General features: G+C 48.0%; 1 protein-coding gene across 1 annotated transcript in view; it reads right to left on the reverse strand.

Moving 5' to 3' along the window:
• Positions 1-284: 284 nt before the first annotated feature.
• LOC139761212 (cell adhesion molecule Dscam2-like) overlaps positions 285-20,584 on the reverse strand; it is an 81,830-nt gene continuing 61,530 nt past the window's right edge. The window contains exons 21-34 of the mRNA XM_071685255.1: positions 20,294-20,449; positions 19,917-20,128; positions 19,286-19,361; positions 18,159-18,303; positions 17,825-17,952; positions 17,050-17,167; positions 14,179-14,297; positions 12,029-12,223; positions 11,331-11,477; positions 6,830-6,982; positions 5,098-5,256; positions 3,556-3,749; positions 2,686-2,836; positions 285-1,781 (exon numbers count right to left, since the gene is read on the reverse strand). Of these exons, the coding sequence (XP_071541356.1) occupies positions 1,540-1,781; positions 2,686-2,836; positions 3,556-3,749; positions 5,098-5,256; positions 6,830-6,982; positions 11,331-11,477; positions 12,029-12,223; positions 14,179-14,297; positions 17,050-17,167; positions 17,825-17,952; positions 18,159-18,303; positions 19,286-19,361; positions 19,917-20,128; positions 20,294-20,449 (2,195 nt within the window). The 3' untranslated portion in view covers positions 285-1,539. The remainder of the gene's footprint in view (positions 1,782-2,685; positions 2,837-3,555; positions 3,750-5,097; positions 5,257-6,829; positions 6,983-11,330; positions 11,478-12,028; positions 12,224-14,178; positions 14,298-17,049; positions 17,168-17,824; positions 17,953-18,158; positions 18,304-19,285; positions 19,362-19,916; positions 20,129-20,293; positions 20,450-20,584) is intronic.

Genomic DNA, 20,584 nt, shown 5'->3' on the forward strand with positions numbered 1-20,584 from the left:
AGTAATAAAATATGGCTTATTATTTCCGTAGAGTTTTAGAAAATTAATTGTCATCTACGTCAATATTTCCTAGTAATAAAACGTGGTTGGGTATATCCGTAGAGTTTTAGAAACGTTGATTTAATCATTTAACGCATTACGTAGATTTTATGAAATATATAAGATTTTATCGTATTTTTACAATGTAATTCCGAGTTTTTTAAAATAATAAAATCTTCATAATTCTGTTGTTTTTCATAAAGTGTCTTAATAAAACCGTCTTCGCTATTACTACACTTGATAATGAAATTTTTTATAACTCATTAAACTTTATTACTACACTTGATAAAGGGGTTATTTATTGATAACTCAATTATCCATATTACTACACTTGATAAAGGAAATATTGATAAGCATTCCAAAGTCTTGCAACATCTGGAAACTCCCTGAACCCTCCTGGAACAGCTGGAAACTTCCTTTAGCCATCCTGGAACAGCTGGAAACTTCCTTTAACCGTCCTGGAACAGCTGGGAACCTCCCCTTTACCCTCCTGGAACAGCTGGAAGCCTCCTTTAACCGTCCTGGAACAGCTGGAAACTTCCTTTAGCCGTCCTGGAACAGCTGGAAACTTCCTTTAGCCGTCCTGGAACAGCTGGAAACTTCCTTTAGCCGTCCTGGAACAGCTGGAAGCCTCCTTTAACCGTCCTGGAACAGCTGGAAACTTCCTTTAGCCGTCCTGGAACAGCTGGAAACTTCCTTTAGCCGTCCTGGAACAGCTGGAAACTTCCTTTACCCTGCTGGAACAGCTGGAAACTTCCTTTAACCGTCCTGGAACAGCTGGAAGCCTCCTTTAACCGTCCTGGAACAGCTGGAAACTTCCTTTAGCCGTCCTGGAACAGCTGGAAACTTCCTTTAGCCGTCCTGGAACAGCTGGAAACTTCCTTTACCCTGCTGGAACAGCTGGAAACTTCCTTTAACCGTCCTGGAACAGCTGGAAACTTCCTTTAACCGTCCTGGAACAGCTGGGAACCTCCCCTTTACCCTCCTGAAACAGCTGGAAACCTCCCTTAACCGTCCTGGAACAGCTGGAAACTTCCTTTAACCGTCCTGGAACATCTGGAAACTTCCTTTAGTCGTCCTGGAACAGCTGGAAACTTCCTTTACCCTGCTGGAACAGCTGGAAGCCTCCTTTAACCGTCCTGGAACAGCTGGGAACTTCCTTTAACCGTCCTGGAACATCTGGAAACTTCCTTTACCCTCCTGGAACAGCTGGGAACTTCCTTTAACCGTCCTGGAACAGCTGGAAACCTCCCTTAACCGTCCTGGAACAGCTGGGAACCTCCCCTTTACCCTCCTGGAACAGCTGGAAACTTCCTTTAACCGTCCTGGAACAGCTGGAAACTTCCTTTAACCGTCCTGGAACATCTGGAAACTTCCTTTACCCTCCTGGAACAGCTGGAAACTTCCTTTAACCGTCCTGGAACATCTGGAAACTTCCTTTACCCTTCTGGAACAGCTGGAAACTTCCTTTAACCGTCCTGGAACAGCTGGAAGCCTCCTTTAACCGTCCTGGAACGGCTGGAAACCTCCCTGAACCGTCCTGGAAGAGCTGGAAGATGATTCGTACCTCGGACGACAGACTGGACGCAAGGTGTTCTGCTGCTGCTGCTGCTGCTGTTGTTGTTGTTGGAGATGTGGTTGCTGGTGGTGAAGTTGTTGGTGGAGGTGGTGGAGGTGGTGGTGGTGGTGGTGGTGAGGCTGTGTTCTACGTTTTTTAGGTGAAGTGGACATTCCGGGAGGCCCTGTGGATATACCATAACATTATCATGATTACGTGTGTGTGTGTGTGTGTGTGTATGTGTGTGTGTGTGTGTGTGTGTGTGTGTGTGAGTGTGTGTGTGTGTGTGTGTGCGTGTTCGTCCATTAGGTTATCACTCACTCCTCGGTGTCACCATAAGGTAGGTACATATACACCCCCCAACCTCCCCTCGTCCCACGCCAGGTAGTACAACTAGGTGTACTGCCGGGCGTGCGTTTTAAAATATTCGTATACGGGTGTTTTGTTCTTGTTCTTTGTGGTTACAATGAGCTTTTCATACGAACACATACACATACATCTACTACTGCTTGACATACATACACACACACACACACACACACAACACAACAGTGTTATATATATATCAGTATGAACAACATGACAGTATAAGATGATCAAGAACGCGAGTTATAAAGTATTAGAAAATATATATATATATATATATATATATATATATATATATATATATATATATATATATATATATATATATATATATATATATATATAATTGTACGACAGACGCAATAGTATAACATGTGGTAGTAGAGGGGAGATGGGAAATGGGGGGAAGGGAGGTGTGGGTATGACAGGTGGTTAGGGGGGGGAGGAGGATGGGTTGGGTGGGGGGTGATGGTGTGTGTGGAGGGGGAGAAGCGGGGGGGGGGAGGGGGAGAAGCGGGGGGGGGGAGGGGGAGAAGCGGGTGGTTAGTATGACAGTAACAAGTGTGACGGGTGACGGGAGGGAACAGTGAGAAGGGAATGGTGGTTGGTGTTGGTAATGGGGGGGTGATGGTGTGGGGAGGGGAGGGGAGGGGAGGGGAGGGGAGGGGAGGTGAGGGGAGGGGAGGGGAGGGGTGTGACAGGAGCAAGTGTGACAAACCTACTGGTCCTGACGTGACGCTGCGGTCGCCTGTAGTGTGACGGACTCCGAGCGTCACCGGGGCCGGATGTGGTTGACAACACACCGCTGTAGTCCTCCGTTTGTGACCCGTCGTAGGCAAAGGCCCTGGGTGTGCCCCGGCCATCAACATCACTCTGCATTCACAAAACACAACCACAACATCCAAGTCCTTACCAACCTCCTCTATAACGTTATACGTCACACAACATCCAACAACACTAAAATAACTGCTATGTAAACACTGGCTTATGGTGTTAGGTAAACTCATAATATGTTAGGGGAGTTATGGGGGTATACTGGTCTTAGGTAAACTCATAATATGTTAGGGGAGTTATGGGGGTATACTGGTCTTAGGTAAACTCATAATATGTTAGGGGAGTTATGGGGGTATACTGGTCTTAGGTAAACTCATAATATGTTAGGGGAGTTATGGGGGTATACTGGTGTTAGGTAAACTCATAATATGTTAGGGGAGTTATGGGGGTATACTGGTCTTAGGTAAACTCATAATATGCTAAGAGAGTGAGGATTGTATACTGGTGTTAGGTAAACTCATAATATGCTAAGAGAGTGAGGATTGTTTACTGGTCTTAGGTAAACTCATAATATGCTAAGAGAGTGAGGATTGTATACTGGTCTTAAGCAAACTCATAATATGCTAAGAGAGTGAGGATTGTATACTGGTCTTAGGTAAACACAGACTTGCTGTGTTAGGAGAAAGCAGGTGGTGTACTGGTTTTAGGTAAACTCATGATATGCTCGGAACGTGGAGGTGGTATACTGATGTTAAGTAAACTCATGATATGTTAGGAACATAGGGTGGTATACTGGTGTTAGGTAAACTCATACTTACTATGTTAGGAGAGTCGACATCATGTAGGGAAGGTGCCTGGTAAACCAAAGCGGTAAACCCCTTCTGAGCGCGAGGTTGCTGGTGGTGGGTGGCGTGTGTGGGCGGCGAGGGTGGCGCTGGGGGCGGCGGGCTCCCGCCACCCATCTGGAAGGTGGCCGTGGCATAAGGATACAGCTCCTCCTCGCTGTATTCTCCTGTAGGAGGAGGAGGAGGAGGACATGCAAGAGTCTTTCAGGACCATCAGAACTGACGAAGGATATCATGATGTTCATACATAGTCCAGGAGACGTGGTCATGGAAAGAGATTCCTGGAATGTTTAGTGGCTGGAACGAAGGGGTTAAGGGAGGTGAAAGAGATCCTATGATATACATCTATAATGTTTATAATATTAAGTGTTCTCTAAGTGACTATATAAACTTGTGTATGTCATATACACAGCGAGGGAGATCAGTTAAAAAGGGGGTTTATTTTGATGCTCACAGTTCTACGACATGCACCTCTCCAACATATAGTCTCCATCACATACACTCACCTCTCCAACACATAGTCTCCATCACATACACTCACCTCTCCAACATATAGTCTCCATCACATACACTCACCTCTCCAACACATAGTCTCCATCACATAGTCTTCTCCAACATCCACCTCACCAACACGGACCTCTCCACCATTTACCTTTCAAATCTGTACTTCGGCTCACACCATTTCTCCATCACACACTCACCTCTCCAACACATAGTCTCCATCACACGGTCTTCTCCAACACTCACCTCTCCACCACTTACCTTTCAAATCTGTACTTAGGCTCACACCATTTCTCCATCACACACTCACCTCTCCAACACACACGCCCTGAATTCCAGACATATGGTTGTGAAAACTTATCAACGTAAATATAAGATCGTATAATGAGATCTAACTATAGGAAGTGAAAATAGTTAATTGATATAGGCCTAGGGATGAGTAAAATGGCCTTGAGCAGAGTTAAATGGCGTGGGGTTGCCTAGGGATGAGTAAAATGGCCTTGAACAGAGTTAAATGGCGTGGGGTTGCCTAGGGATGAGTAAAATGGCCTTGAACAGAGTTAAATGGCGTGGGGTTGCCTAGGGATGAGTAAAATGGCCTTGAGCAGAGTTAAATGGCGTGGGGTTGCCTAGGGATGAGTAAAATGGCCTTGAACCGAGTTAAATGGCTTTGGGTTGCCTAGGGATGAGTGAAATGGCCTTGGACCGAGTAAAATGGCCTTGGGTTGCCTAGGGATGAGTGAAAAGGCCTTGGACCGAGTTAAATGGCCTTGGACCAAGTTAAATGGCCTTGGGCTATGTTAAATGGCTCTGAGCACGATTAACGTATGACATGGGCTACGATAGCTTATACAAACGTGAGACGTGGGTTTTGCGACAGCTTATACAAACAGAAAACGTGGGCTGCGACAGTACGCTGGACGGAGGGCGTGGGTTACGACAGTATGCAGGACGGGGGAGGGCGTGGGTTGCGACAGTACGCTGGACGGGGGAGGGCGTGGGTTGCGACAGTACCTGAATTGTCCCTAACATCTTGCTGTTGCTGGGGAGGCGTGGGCGCTGCCCTCCTGACGGTGATGTACACGTCGTCCCGCGCCTGCATCATCGTCGGGTCGTCAGAGGTGCTCGTCACTGCGTCAGGAACCTCCTTCTGCACGGGGCTTGCTGACGGTCCTGGAGGAGGAGGAGGAGGACGGGGTCAGGAGGATGGGGTCAGGAGGATGGGGTCAGGAGGACGGGGTCAGGAGGATGGGGTCAGGAGGAGGGTAGGATGGGGTCAGGAGGAGGATGGGGTCACAAGTAGGATGGGGTCACAAGTAGGATGGGGTCAGGAGGAGGGTAGGATGGGGTCACAAGTAGGATGGGGTCACAAGTAGGATGGGGTCAGGAGGAGGGTAGGATGGGGTCACAAGTAGGATGGGGTCACAAGTAGGATGGGGTCACAAGTAGGATGGGGTCACAAGTAGGATGGGGTCAGGAGGAGGGTAGGATGGGGTCACAAGTAGGATGGGGTCACAAGTAGGATGGGGTCACAAGTAGGATGGGGTCAGGAGGAGGGTAGGATGGAGTCACAGGTAGGATGGGGTCAGGAGAACATCATCAGGAGTGTAGGATGGTAGGATGCTCGCGACACAAAGACATCCTACTGTAACCATTAAATCCTTTCCTGGCTCACACTGCATCATTATATTGACTTTTACAATCACTCTAATGACAGCTAGTCACAAGAGTTCTTAACTATCTACATTACCTCACAGAATTGTTATCAAGGATGTATATAGCCTGAGGACCTTCTTAACTATCTACATCACCTCACAGAATTGTTATGATGGATGTATATAGCCTGAAGACCTTCTTAAACTATCTACATTACCTCACAGAATTGTTATGAAGGATGTATATAGCCTGAAAACCTCCTTAAACTATCTACATTACCTCACAGAATTGTTATGAAGGATGTATATAGCCTGAAAACCTCCTTAAACTATCTACATTACCTCACAGACAACACAATAACGAGGAGGAGTTAAAGATAATGGATTGAATGATAAGGTGAATATCTAAGATAATGGATTAAATGATAAGGTGAATAACTAATAATGAAGAATGGACATTAGAGTAAAATAAAATGGGTCATTTAAATGGAGGAAGGAACACAAATACCTTAGTGGAGATGGGGAAGTGATCCAAACTACAGGGAAGGTCAAAGGTCATGGATACACTTCATCAGGGGAGACGAAGCTTGGGTCACAGTCATGATGTACGGTGACCCGCCATGTGTGGGAGAGAGAGAGAGAGAGAGAGAGAGAGAGAGAGAGAGAGAGAGAGAGAGAGCCTCCTGACGAAGGGGGGGAGGGCTGACACTCACTCACCATGAGGGAGAGAGAGAGAGAGAGAGAGAGAGAGAGAGAGAGAGAGAGAGAGAGAGAGAGAGAGAGAGAGAGAGAGAGAGCCTCCTGACGAAGGGGGGGAGGGCTGACACTCACTCACCATGAGAGAGAGAGAGAGAGAGAGAGAGAGAGAGAGAGAGAGAGAGAGAGAGAGAGAGAGAGAGAGAGAGAGAGAGAGAGAGAGAGAGAGAGAGAGAGCCTCCTGACGAAGGGGGGGAGGGCTGACACTCACTCACCATGAGAGAGAGAGAGAGAGAGAGAGAGAGAGAGAGAGAGAGAGAGAGAGAGAGAGAGAGAGAGAGAGAGAGAGAGAGAGCCACCTGACGAAGGAGTGTGTGTGTGGGTAGGATACTCACGCCTCCTGACGCAGACGCAGACGGTGGTCAGTGTCAGCAGTAGGGCCACGGCTGACACTGAGGCTGGCACGAGCACCCGGGGGTCGCGCCAGGCGGGGGAGGTCGCGGGCGCGCTACCCCACATGCCTCCACCCACGCCCTCTCCCGCGCCTGCTAAAGGAGAACCAAGATGTTCTTCGGGTAGTGATGAGGTAATGAGGTCACTATGATGCTATGGCATTCTCATAGTATACTCCTCATATTATACTCCTCATACTATAGTCCTCATACTACAGTCCTCATACTATACTCCTCATATTATACTCCTCATACTACAGTCCTCATACTATACTCCTCATAGTATACTCCTCATACTATACTCCTCATATTATACTCCTCATACTACAGTCCTCATACTATACTCCTCATAGTATACTCCTCATATTATACTCCTCATATTATACTCCTCATACTACAGTCCTCATACTATACTCCTCATAGTATACTCCTCATACTATACTCCTCATATTATACTCCTCATAGTATACTCCTCATACTATACTCCTCATATTATACTCCTCATACTATACTCCTCATACTATACTCCTCATAGTATACTCCTCATACTATACTCCTCATAGTATACTCCTCATACTATACTCCTCATATTATACTCCTCATACTACAGTCCTCATACTATACTCCTCATAGTATACTCCTCATACTATACTCCTCATATCATACTCCTCATACTACAGTCCTCATACTATACTCCTCATAGTATACTCCTCACACTATACTCCTCATATTATACTCCTCATACTACAGTCCTCATACTATACTCCTCATAGTATACTCCTCATACTATACTCCTCATAGTATACTCCTCATACTATACTCCTCATATCATACTCCTCATACTACAGTCCTCATACTATACACCTCATAGTATACTCCTCATACTATACTCCTCATAGTATACTCCTCATACTATACTCCTCATATTATACCCCTCATACTACAGTCCTCATACTATACTCCTCATAGTATACTCCTCATACTATACTCCTCATATTATACTCCTCATACTACAGTCCTCATACTATACTCCTCATAGTATACTCCTCATACTATACTCCTCATAGTATACTCCTCATACTATACTCCTCATATTATACCCCTCATACTACAGTCCTCATACTATACTCCTCATAGTATACTCCTCATACTATACTCCTCATATTATACTCCTCATACTACAGTCCTCATACTATACTCCTCATAGTATACTCCTCATACTATACTCCTCATATCATACCCCTCATACTACAGTCCTCATACTATACTCCTCATAGTATACTCCTCATACTATACTCCTCATACTATACTCCTCATAGTATACTCCTCATACTATACTCCTCATATTATACCCCTCATACTACAGTCCTCATACTATACTCCTCATAGTATACTCCTCATACTATACTCCTCATATTATACTCCTCATACTACAGTCCTCATACTATACTCCTCATAGTATACTCCTCATAGTATACTCCTCATAGTATACTCCCATACTACCAAATGAGAGGGAAGGGCACTGGATGAAGACAGTGCCATACGTATGGTCACTGTCTGGTGTGTAGTGTAGCGGGGAACCGTCTGTGTGGTATGCTCTGTGAACAGTGTCTGGTTGTAGTGTTGTGGGGGTGGCCTGTGTGTGGGGGGGTTGTGAGGGGGGTTGTGTGAGGGAGGGTTGTGTGAGGGGGTTGTGTGTGGGGGTTGTGTGAGGGAGGTTGTGTGAGGGGGGGTTGTGTGAGGGGGGGTTGTGTGAGGGGGGTTGTGTGAGGGGGTTGTGTGAGGAGGGTTGTGTGAGGGGGGTTGTGAGGGAGGGTTGTGTGAGGGGGTTGTGTGAGGGGGTTGTGTGAGGGGGGGTTGTGTGAGGGGGGGTTGTGTGAGGGGGGTTGTGTGAGGGGGGGTTGTGTGAGGGAGGGTTGTGTGAGGGGGTTGTGTGAGGGGGGGTTGTGTGAGGGGGGGTTGTGTGAGGGGGTTGTGTGAGGGGGTTGTGTGAGGGGGTTGTGTGAGGGGGGTTGTGTGAGGGGGGGTTGTGTGAGGGAGGGTTGTGTGAGGGGGTTGTGTGAGGGGGGGTTGTGTGAGGGGGGGTTGTGTGAGGGGGTTGTGTGAGGGGGGTTGTGTGAGGGGGTTGTGTGAGGGGGTTGTGTGAGGGAGGTTGTGTGAGGGGGTTGTGTGAGGGGGGTTGTGTGAGGGGGTTGTGTGAGGGGGGTTGTGTGAGGGGGTTGTGTGAGGGGGTTGTGTGAGGGGGTTGTGTGAGGGGGGTTGTGTGAGGGAGTTGTGTGAGGGGGGTTGTGTGAGGGGGTTGTGTGAGGGGGTTGTGTGAGGGGGTTGTGTGAGGGGGTTGTGTGAGGGGGTTGTGTGAGGGAGGTTGTGTGAGGGGAGTTGTGTGAGGGAGGTTGTGTGAGGGGGGTTGTGTGAGGGGGTTGTGTGAGGGGGTTGTGTGAGGGGGTTGTGTGAGGGGGTTGTGTGAGGGGGGTTGTGTGAGGGGGGTTGTGTGAGGGGGTTGTGTGAGGGGGTTGTGTGAGGGAGGTTGTGTGAGGGGGGTTGTGTGAGGGAGGTTGTGTGAGGGGGTTGTGTGAGGGGGTTGTGTGAGGGAGGTTGTGTGAGGGGGGGTTGTGTGAGGGGGTTGTGTGAGGGGGTTGTGTGAGGGGGGTTGTGTGAGGGGGTTGTGTGAGGGGGTTGTGTGAGGGGGTTGTGTGAGGGGGTTGTGTGAGGGGGTTGTGTGAGGGGGTTGTGTGAGGGGGTTGTGTGAGGGGGTTGTGTGAGGGGGTTGTGTGAGGGGGGTTGTGTGAGGGGGTTGTGTGAGGGGGTTGTGTGAGGGGGGTTGTGTGAGGGAGGTTGTGTGAGGGGGTTGTGTGAGGGGGTTGTGTGAGGGGGTTGTGTGAGGGGGGTTGTGTGAGGGGGTTGTGTGAGTGAGGTTGTGTGAGGGGGTTGTGTGAGGGGGGTTGTGTGAGGGAGGTTGTGTGAGGGGGGTTGTGTGAGGGGGTTGTGTGAGGGGGTTGTGTGAGGGGGTTGTGTGAGGGGGTTGTGTGAGGGGGTTGTGTGAGGGGGTTGTGTGAGGGGGTTGTGTGAGGGGGGTTGTGTGAGGGGGTTGTGTGAGGGGGTTGTGTGAGGGGGTTGTGTGAGGGGGTTGTGTGAGGGGGTTGTGTGAGGGGGTTGTGTGAGGGGGTTGTGTGAGGGGGTTGTGTGAGGGGGTTGTGTGAGGGGGTTGTGTGAGGGGGGTTGTGTGAGGGGGTTGTGTGAGGTGGTTGTGTGAGGGGGTTGTGTGACGGGGGGTTGTGAGAGGGAGGTTGTGTGAGGGAGTTTGTGTGAGGGGGGGTTGTGTGAGGGAGTTGTGTGAGGGGGTTGTGTGAGGGGGGTTGTGTGAGGGGGGTTGTGTGAGGGGGGTTGTGTGAGGGGGGTTGTGTGAGGGGGGTTGTGTGAGGGAGGTTGTGTGAGGGGGGGTTGTGTGAGGGGGTTGTGTGAGGGGGTTGTGTGAGGGGGGTTTTGTGAGGGGGTTGTGTGAGGGGGTTGTGTGAGGGGGGTTATGTGAGGGGAGGTTGTGTGAGGGGGGTTGTGTGAGGGGGTTGTGTGAGGGGGTTGTGTGAGGGGGGTTGTGTGAGGGGGTTGTGTGAGGGGAGTTTGTGTGAGGGAGTTTGTGTGAGGGGGGTTGTGTGAGGGAGTTGTGTGAGGGGGTTGTGTGAGGGGGTTGTGTGAGGGGGGTTGTGTGAGGGGGTTGTGTGAGGGGGTTGTGTGAGGGGGTTGTGTGAGGGGGTTGTGTGAGGGGGGTTGTGTGAGGGGGTTGTGTGAGGGAGGTTGTGTGAGGGGGTTGTGTGAGGGGGTTGTGTGAGGGCGGTTGTGTGAGGGGGGTTGTGTGAGGGGGTTGTGTGAGGGGGTTGTGTGAGGGGGTTGTGTGAGGGGTTGTGTGAGGGGGTTGTGTGAGGGAGGTTGTGTGAGGGGGGTTGTGTGAGGGGGGGTTGTGTGAGGGGGTTGTGTGAGGGGGTTGTGTGAGGGGGGGTTGTGTGAGGGGGGTTGTGTGAGGGGGTTGTGTGAGGGGGTTGTGTGAGGGAGGTTGTGTGAGGGAGGTTGTGTGAGGGAGGTTGTGTGAGGGGGGTTGTGTGAGGGGGGTTGTGTGAGGGGGGTTGTGTGAGGGGGGTTGTGTGAGGGGTTGTGTGAGGGAGGTTGTGTGAGGGGGGGTTGTGTGAAGGGGGGGTTGTGTGAGGGGGTTGTGTGAGGGGGGGTTGTGTGAGGGGGGTTGTGTGAGGGAGGTTGTGTGAGGGGGTTGTGTGAGGGAGGTTGTGTGAGGGGGTTGTGTGAGGGAGGTTGTGTGAGGGGGTTGTGTGAGGGGGTTGTGTGAGGGAGGTTGTGTGAGGGAGGTTGTGTGAGGGGGTTGTGTGAGGGAGGTTGTGAGGGGGGGGTTGTGTGAGGGGACGGTTGTGAGCGGGGAGGTTGTGTGAGGTGGACTCACCTGTGTTGGCCTGGCCAGGTGTTGTGATGTCGTAGTGCGCAGGCGTGGCCCCGGCAGCGTTGTGAGCGGTCACCCGCAGCTCGTAGCGTCTCCCACCTTCCAGTCCGCCCACAGCGTACGTGCGGGTGGGCGGGATCTCACTACCAACTGTGGGGGAGGAGCGAGAGAGACACGCCCACTTAAAACAAGTGCGTCCCACACGCACTTATCAACTGAAGTGGAGCATAAAGTTACTTTTCGAAGACCTGCTTACTTAACATGGTATTGTGATAAAGTGATAGAGGAAAGTTCTTAAGTGACTTAAGATATGACTGGTCCATGGCTTACCTGTGGTCCATGGCCCTTACTAGTGGTCCAGTGCCACTCACTTGCGTTCCATGTCCCTTACCTGTGGTCCAGTGCCCCTTACTTGCGGTCCATGACCCTTACCTGTGGCCCAGTGGCCCTTACGAGTGGTCCAGTGCCCCTTACTTGTGGTCCATGTCCCTTACCTGAGGTCCAGTGCCTCTTACTTGTGGTCCATGTCCCTTACCTGTGGTCCAGTGCCTCTTACTTGTGGTCCATGGCCCTTACCTGTGATCCAGTGCCCCTTGCTAGTGGTCCAGTGCCCCTTACTTGTGGTCCAGTGTCCCTTACCTGTGGTCCAGTGCCCCTTGCTAGTGGTCCAGTGCCCCTTACTTGTGGTCCATGTCCCTTACCTGTGGTCCAGTGCCTGACGGTGGCCCTGCGGTACTGGACACTGTAATGGGTGATGGGACATCCTCCATCGCCCCACTGGGCCAGGTAGAGAGTGGCTTGTGAACTGTTCGTTGTCACAAACTGGAACTTGGGTGGCGGTTCCGGGGACCGGCCCTTGGTACGTGCTGCCTCGGTACGCGAGGCTGCGCTGCTACCTGCATACCAGACGACCAGGTATTACTACCATCACCACCTACCAACACTACAACACTCCTGGTACACGTAGATACCATGCTACACTCCTGGTACACCCTGATACCAACACTACAACACTCCTGGTACACGTAGATACCATGCTACACTCCTGGTACACCCTGGTACCATTCTACACTCCTGGTACACGTAGATACCATGCTACACTCCTGGTACACCCTGGTACCATACTACGACACTCCTGGTACACGTAGATACCATGCTACACTTCTGGTACACCCTGATACCATACTACGACACTCCTGGTACACGTAGATACCATGCTACACTCCTGGTACACCCTGGTACCATACTACGACACTCCTGGTACACGTAGATACCATGCTACACTCCTGGTACACCCTGGTACCATACTACGACACTCCTGGTACACCCTGGTACCATACTACACTCCTGGTACACCCTGGTACCATACTACGACACTCCTGGTACTACCTGGTACTATACTACTACACTTCTGGTACACCCAGGTACCATTCTACACTCCTGGTACACCCAGGTACCATACTACACTCCTGGTACACCCAGGTACCATACTACACTCCTGGTACACCCAGGTACCATACTACACTCCTGGTACACCCAGGTACCATACTACGACACTCCTGGTACACCCAGGTACCATACTACACCATAATGACAGACCTTATCATCTACCATATACATCAATATAATCCACACATCTTAATATAATCCAAAATATAATCAACAATTACATTAAAGATTCACAAGTATACCAGGATATACCAACAGGTATGTTGACAGTATTCCACCGTGAGACATACATGAGATACATGATTAAATGTATATCATACATGTATACCATGGCCTCTAGTGCGTTATACATGCGTTAAAAAGGTCATTCTCTGTTATTACGAAGCCAAGATGACATTCTAATTACTTAATCATATTACATGAAAAGTAATAATCATCTTAGGAAATGACTGGGGGAGAAAACTGCTAGATTTGGCATGAAATGAAAATACTATTGTTGATGGTCTGGTTGTGGTGAGGTTGTAGTCTGGTTGTGGTGGGGTTGTAGTCTGGTTGTGGTGAGGTTGTAGTCTGGTTGTGGTGAGGTTGTAGTCTGGTTGTGGTGAGGTTGTAGTCTGGTTGTGGTGGGGTTGTAGTCTGGTTGTGGTGGGGTTGTAGTCTGGTTGTGGTGAGGTTGTAGTCTGGTTGTGGTGAGGTTGTAGTCTGGTTGTGGTGAGGTTGTAGTCTGGTTGTGGTCAGGTTGTAGTCTGGTTGTGGTGAGGTTGTAGTCTGGTTGTGGTGGGGTTGTAGTCTGGTTGTGGTGAGGTTGTAGTCTGGTTGTGGTCAGGTTGTAGTCTGGTTGTGGTGAGGTTGTAGTCTGGTTGTGGTGAGGTTGTAGTCTGGTTGTGGTGAGGTTGTAGTCTGGTTGTGGTGAGGTTGTAGTCTGGTTGTGGTGAGGTTGTAGTCTGGTTGTGGTGAGGTTGTAGTCTGGTTGTGGTGGGGTTGTAGTCTGGTTGTGGTGAGGTTGTAGTCTGGTTGTGGTGAGGTTGTAGTCTGGTTGTGGTGGGGTTGTAGTCTGGTTGTGGTGGCGTTGTCGTCTGGTTGTGGTGGGGTTGTAGTCTGGATGCAGTGGGGGTGGAGTTGTAGCCAGGTTATGGTATGGTGTTGAGGAGGGTTGTGAGTAGGTTTTAAAATAGCTGTTGTAGGATTGTTTCCAAGGTGCAGTGAGTATCTCACCGAGCTATACCTGGGTTGTGGTTGTAGTGTGGATGTAGTGAGACTAAAGAAAGGTTGTAGGCAGGGGTTGGCAGTGACCGACGTGGTTATGAGAGGTGAGGTGAGGTGAGGTTGTAGGTAAGAGTTGGCACAGACCGATATGGTTGTGAGCTGTGAGGTTAGGTTGTAGGTTGGGACTGGCACTGACCGATGTGGTTGTGAGCTGTGAGGTAGAAGTGGTGGAGGGTGCCACAACGGAGGCCCGTGGCAGTGTAAGCACTGCGTTCACCGTCCACTGTCACTGTTAACCACTCCTCCCCTGCCGACCTGCACGGTAAGTCACAGTTACTGGCACTGCCCCTGGCACTGTAGGCTCACTGCACACGTTCCTAACCCTATACTGCTATTTATGGCACTGCAAAGGTCTTATATATATATATATATATATATATATATATATATATATATATATATATATATATATATATATATATATATATATATATATATATTTTTTTTTTTTTTTTTTTTCTTTTGCTTTGTCGCTGACTCCCGCGTTTGCGAGGTAGCGCAAGGAAACAGACGAAAGAAATGGCCCAACCCACCCCCATACACATGTATATACATACACGTCCACACACGCAAATATACATACCTACACAGCTTTCCATGGTTTACCCCAGACGCTTCACATGCCCTGATTCAATCCACTGATAGCACGTCAACCCCGGTATACCACATTGATCCAATTCACTCTATTCCTCGCCCTCCTTTCACCCTCCTGCATGTTAAGGCCCCGATCACACAAAATCTTTTTCACTCCATCTTTCCACCTCCAATTTGGTCTCCCACTTCTTCTCGTTCCCTCCACCTCCGACACATATATCCTCTTGGTCAATCTTTCCTCACTCATTCTCTCCATGTGCCCAAACGATTTCAAAACACCCTCTTCTGCTCTCTCAACCACACTCTTTTTATTTCCACACATCTCTCTTACCCTTACGTTACTTACTCGATCAAACCACCTCACACCACACATTGTCCTCAAACATCTCATTTCCAGCACATCCACCCTCCTGCGCACAACTCTATCCATAGCCCACGCCTCGCAACCATACAATATTGTTGGAACCACTATTCCTTCAAACATACCCATTTTTGCTTTCCGAGATAATGATCTCGACTTCCACACATCCTTCAAGGCTCCCAGGATTTTCGCCCCCTCCCCCACCCTATGATCCACTTCCGCTTCCATGGTTCCACCCGCTGCCAGATCCACTCCCAGATATCTAAAACACTTTACTTCCTCCAGTTTTTCTCCATTCAAACTTACCTCCCAATTGCCTTGACCCTCAACCCTACTGTACCTAATAACCTTGCTCTTATTCACATTTACTCTTAACTTTCTTCTTTCACACACTTTACCAAACTCAGTCACCAGCTTCTGCAGTTTCTCACATGAATCAGCCACCAGCGCTGTATCATCAGCGAACAACTGACTCACTTCCCAAGCTCTCTCATCCCCAACAGACTTCATACTTGCCCCTCTTTCCAAAACTCTTGCATTCACCTCCCTAACAACCCCATCCATAAACAAATTAAACAACCATGGAGACATCACACACCCCTGCCGCAAACCTACATTCACTGAGAACCAATCACTTTCCTCTCTTCCTACACGTACACATGCCTTACATCCTCGATAAAAACTTTTCATTGCTTCTAACAACTTGCCTCCCACACCATATATTCTTAATACCTTCCGCAGAGCATCTCTATCAACTCTATCATATGCCTTCTCCAGATCCATAAATGCTACATACAAATCCATTTGCTTTTCTAAGTATTTCTCACATACATTCTTCAAAGCAAACACCTGATCCACACATCCTCTACCACTTCTGAAACCACACTGCTCTTCCCCAATCTGATGCTCTGTACATGTCTTCACCCTCTCAGTCAATACCCTCCCATATAATTCCACTGCAATACCATCCAAACCTGCTGCCTTGCCGGCTTTCATCTTCCGCAAAGCTTTTACTACCTCTTCTCTGTTTACCAAATCATTTTCCCTAACCCTCTCACTTTGCACACCACCTCGACCAAAACACCCTATATCTGCCAATCTATCATCAAACACATTCAACAAACCTTCATATATATATATACATATATATATATATATATATATATATATATATATATATATATATATATATATATATATATATATATAGAGAGAGAGAGAGAGAGAGAGAGAGAGAGAGAGAGTTATAGGATCCTTATATATACCTCACTCTCGGTAGCTATAGTAGGCTCTGAATAGCTATGTAAGACATCTTATATGATTATATATCAACTATATGACCCTATGATTAGCTATAGCTAATCACAGCTAATCTTAAGCTCTATAGCAAGAGTATACTTATATATCATCATATTTTCCTATATCTAGCTATAAACGAGTCAAAAATAATATATCACAACGTATAGTATACTTATATAACAGTTATACTATCCTCACCACACACACACACACACACTGTACCATACTATCTTATCCACACACACTGTACCACAGTATCCTCCCCCCCACACACAATGTACCACAGTATACTCCCCCCACACACACTGTACCACACTATCCTCCCCATACACACACTGTTCCCCACACTATCCTCCCCACACACACTGTACCACACTATCCTCCCCCCCACACACACACTGTACCACACTATCCTCCCCACACACAATGTACCACAGTATCTTACCCCCCCCCACACACACTGTACCACACTATCCTCCCCCCCACACACACAATGTACCACACTATCCTCCCCACACACAATGTACCACACTATCCTCCCCCCAACATACACTTTACCACACTATCCTCCTCCCCCCCACACTGTACCACACTATCCTCCCCCCCACACTGTACCACACTATCCTCCCCCCCACATTGTACCACACTATCCTCCCCCCCCCCCCCTACACTGTACCACACCATACCGCAATAGGGAGACAAACTAGTGTGGGAAGATAGTGCTAACCTGAGCGGGGGCAAGAGAGTGCTTACCTGTAATGTAGTGTAGCGCCTTGAAGGGCGGCTCCCCCAGTGTCCTCTACACTCCACTGGACCCTAATGGACGAGCCAGTGGTTTCCGTCACGTGTAGGGACGGTGAAGACGGTGGCACTGCAGAGGTCAAAGGTCACACAAGGGGTCAGGGGTCATTAAATCCTTAAAAGCAAATACTGTGCCACTATGGACGTTGCAGACTTATAAACACGCTTCACGTTTTCTTTCGAGATCGTATCTTTTCATTTTTATATTGACATGATGATATATATATATATATATATATATATATATATATATATATATATATATATATATATATATATATATATATATTCCTATGAGTCCACAGGGAAAATGAAACACGATAAGTTCCCAAGTGCACTTTCGTGTAATAATCACATTATCATGGGAGACACAAGAGAGAAATATTACAGTCAGTTGATATACAACGAAACGTAGTTTGGACGCCATTTGGTAAACAACATGTTTACCAAATGGCGTCCTAGCTTCGTCTCTTCGATGTATATCAACTGACTGTTATATTTCTCTCTTGTGTCTCCCCTGATGATGTGATTATTACACGAAAGTGCACTTGGCAACTTTTCGTGTTTCATTTTCCCCGTGGACTTATAGGAATATATATATATATATATATATATATATATATATATATATATATATATATATATATATATATATATATATATATATGACCTAGTGAGGTGTTCTATACGGGTAACATGTTGACCTCGGGCGGGGTCAGGGACTGACCTAGGACAGTCAGGTTGTAGGTCACGGTGTCAGATCCATGGTGGTTGGTGGCTGTGCAGGTGTACGAGCCGCTGTCGCTACGCTGGGTGTCAGCCAAGGTCAAGGTCCCGTCCGGTTGAACTTTGACCCTGTATAGAACAGGAATCATACACGTCATTGATCATGTACAGAACCGGAATCATACACGTTACTGGTCGTGTACAGAACCGGAATCATACACGTCCTGTATAAAACATGACCTTTGCACTAAATAACTGCACCCAGTGACCATGCCAGGTCACGACCTGTTTATGACCTGGTAAGTACCTGACCTGTTCTCTAACTATGACCTGACCTGTTGTGGTTGGCGGGGATGTGTTTACGTCGATGTGTCCAGCTGAGGATGGGTTCCGGGACGCCCACTGCCCCACACGCCAGGCTCACGTCCTCCTTCCACGCCACCGTCAGGTTCCCGCCCACTGACCACACGCCCGCGCCCACTGTGGGCGTGGCAAGAAGGCGGGGGTGTAAACAACCAGTATATAATAGTTTTTTTTTACACATAAACAAGTGATGTTCCAAGGATAAGACAAGGAGACACCACTGTAAAATACCACAGTAAAATACCACTGTAAAGAACCACTGTAAAATATAATCGTAAAATACCACTGTGAAACACCATTGTAAAATGTCACTGTGAAATACCACTGTAAAGTACCACTGTAAAATATCATCGTAAAATACCACTGTAAAATATCATCGTAAAATACCACTGTAAAATGTCACTGTGAAATACCACTGTAAAATGTCACTGTGAAATACCACTGTAAAATGTCACTGTGAAATACCACTGTAAAATGTCACTGTGAAATACCACTGTAAAATGTCACTGTGAAATACCACTGTAAAATACCACGCAAAATGTTCCTGTAAAATACCACTGTAGAATACCACTGTAAAACTGTAAATTAAGCCTACATTTCCCAGCAGTTCTTACACCCTTGTAAATAAAGAAAGCGTATATTTACGCAGTGATAGCCAAGCTCCAGGTATAAAGATGTAAAAAATATTGTAAACGGCGTAAAAAAAAATGCGTATTAACACAGCGTATACGCTGACTGGTCTACATCTGTGGTACTGAGTGTATTACGCATTTAGAATGTGACCTGTCAAGTGTACCTGCGTACCGTACCTGTGATGGTGACTTGTCAAGTGTACCTGCGTACCGTACCTGTGATGGTGACTTGTCAAGTGTACCTGCGTACCGTACCTGTGATGGTGACCTGTCAAGTGTACCTGCGTACCGTACCTGTGAGGGTGACTTGTCAAGTGTACCTGTGTACCGTACCTGTGATGGTGACCTGTCAAGTGTACCTGCGTACCGTACCTGTGATGGTGACTTGTCAAGTGTACCTGCGTACCGTACCTGTGATGGTGACTTGTCAAGTGTACCTGCGTACCGTACCTGTGTACCTGACGTACCTGTGTGTGAAGGCTTGACAACAGCAACAGTACTAGGTGGCCCGGCCCCCATCCTGGTAGAAGCAGTCACCCACACCTGGTGTACACAACAACCTCTTCACATTCCATTTTCTTTGACATAACATTTTCACTCATGTCAGTAAACACCCACCCAGCAGTCCTGTTTCTATACACATTACTGTTTATATCGAGAGTTTCTGGCCTCTGAGGGTCTATGAAAAGCTAATTTGATAAACAAATTTGTTGAAGTTAATCTATGGTCTTATAATAATATTGTAGAGATTAACTTAAGGGTTTAATGAATCCTATGTAAACAATGTTGATTTTGCTCCTTAGGAAGATGTAAACATTGGTGGGAGATTTTGAGGGTATGAGATAACAGAATTATTGTATCTATCTAAAGAAATTTGATCCAAAGAAACAATGGTCAATATTTTGAAGTAGTTCTGGCTAGATCTGCTTGAAGATAACAAAGATAAAGTGATTGTTAGTTTATATCTCTGTAGCCTGGAGGGGGGAGGGTCATGATGAGGTCAAAGGTGAACCAGAGTGGGGGGAGGGAGGGGGTCATCATGAGGTCAAAGGTGAACCAGAGTGGGGGGGAGGGGGGGTTAGTGGTAGTGTGCCTGACCTGATGGGTGGCGTGCGAGAGGTCATGTAAGGTCAGGTGGGTCACGTGGGGTTCAACCCGTCGACTCATTGGCCCATCACGTCCGCCAACTATCTCCCAGTGGACTGTGTATCTGCTAATACGCCCGTGTGGGCGTGTGGGGGGCGCCCATGATAAGACAGCCGCCCGTGGGCCAGAGATAACTGCTTTGATGCGAGCTGGAGCCTCGGGCACTGTGGGGGTGTGTGGAGTAGAGACACAAGAATTATGAACACCAGTACAGGCAAAAAAAAAGGAAGTTTATTATATAAACATCAAAATCAAATTGACATCTGGTATCATACCAAGTTAGAGTACCGTCTTGGTGAAGGGTACCGTGTGTGGGGAGGTACACGTACCGTCCTGGTCGGTGGTACACGAGAGGATGTGAGACGCTACGCCCTCCCCAGCTCTGGTAGAAGCCGCTACACTGATACTGTAGTTCGTCCATGGTGTCAGGCCTGCCAACGTGGCCTGCAGGCCCTCTGACACCACGCTGCCGCTCCTCCCACCTTCTGACAACATAGGGTAATGTTATGATCATGTCCCAACATCTCTGACATCAACCCCTGTTCATCCTGACACCCTCTGACATCACACCATCCCTCCTAACACCCTCTGACACCACCACATCCTTCCTGCTACCCTCT

Source organism: Panulirus ornatus, chromosome 39, assembly GCF_036320965.1.
Source record: "Panulirus ornatus isolate Po-2019 chromosome 39, ASM3632096v1, whole genome shotgun sequence".
Taxonomy (NCBI): domain Eukaryota; kingdom Metazoa; phylum Arthropoda; class Malacostraca; order Decapoda; family Palinuridae; genus Panulirus; species Panulirus ornatus.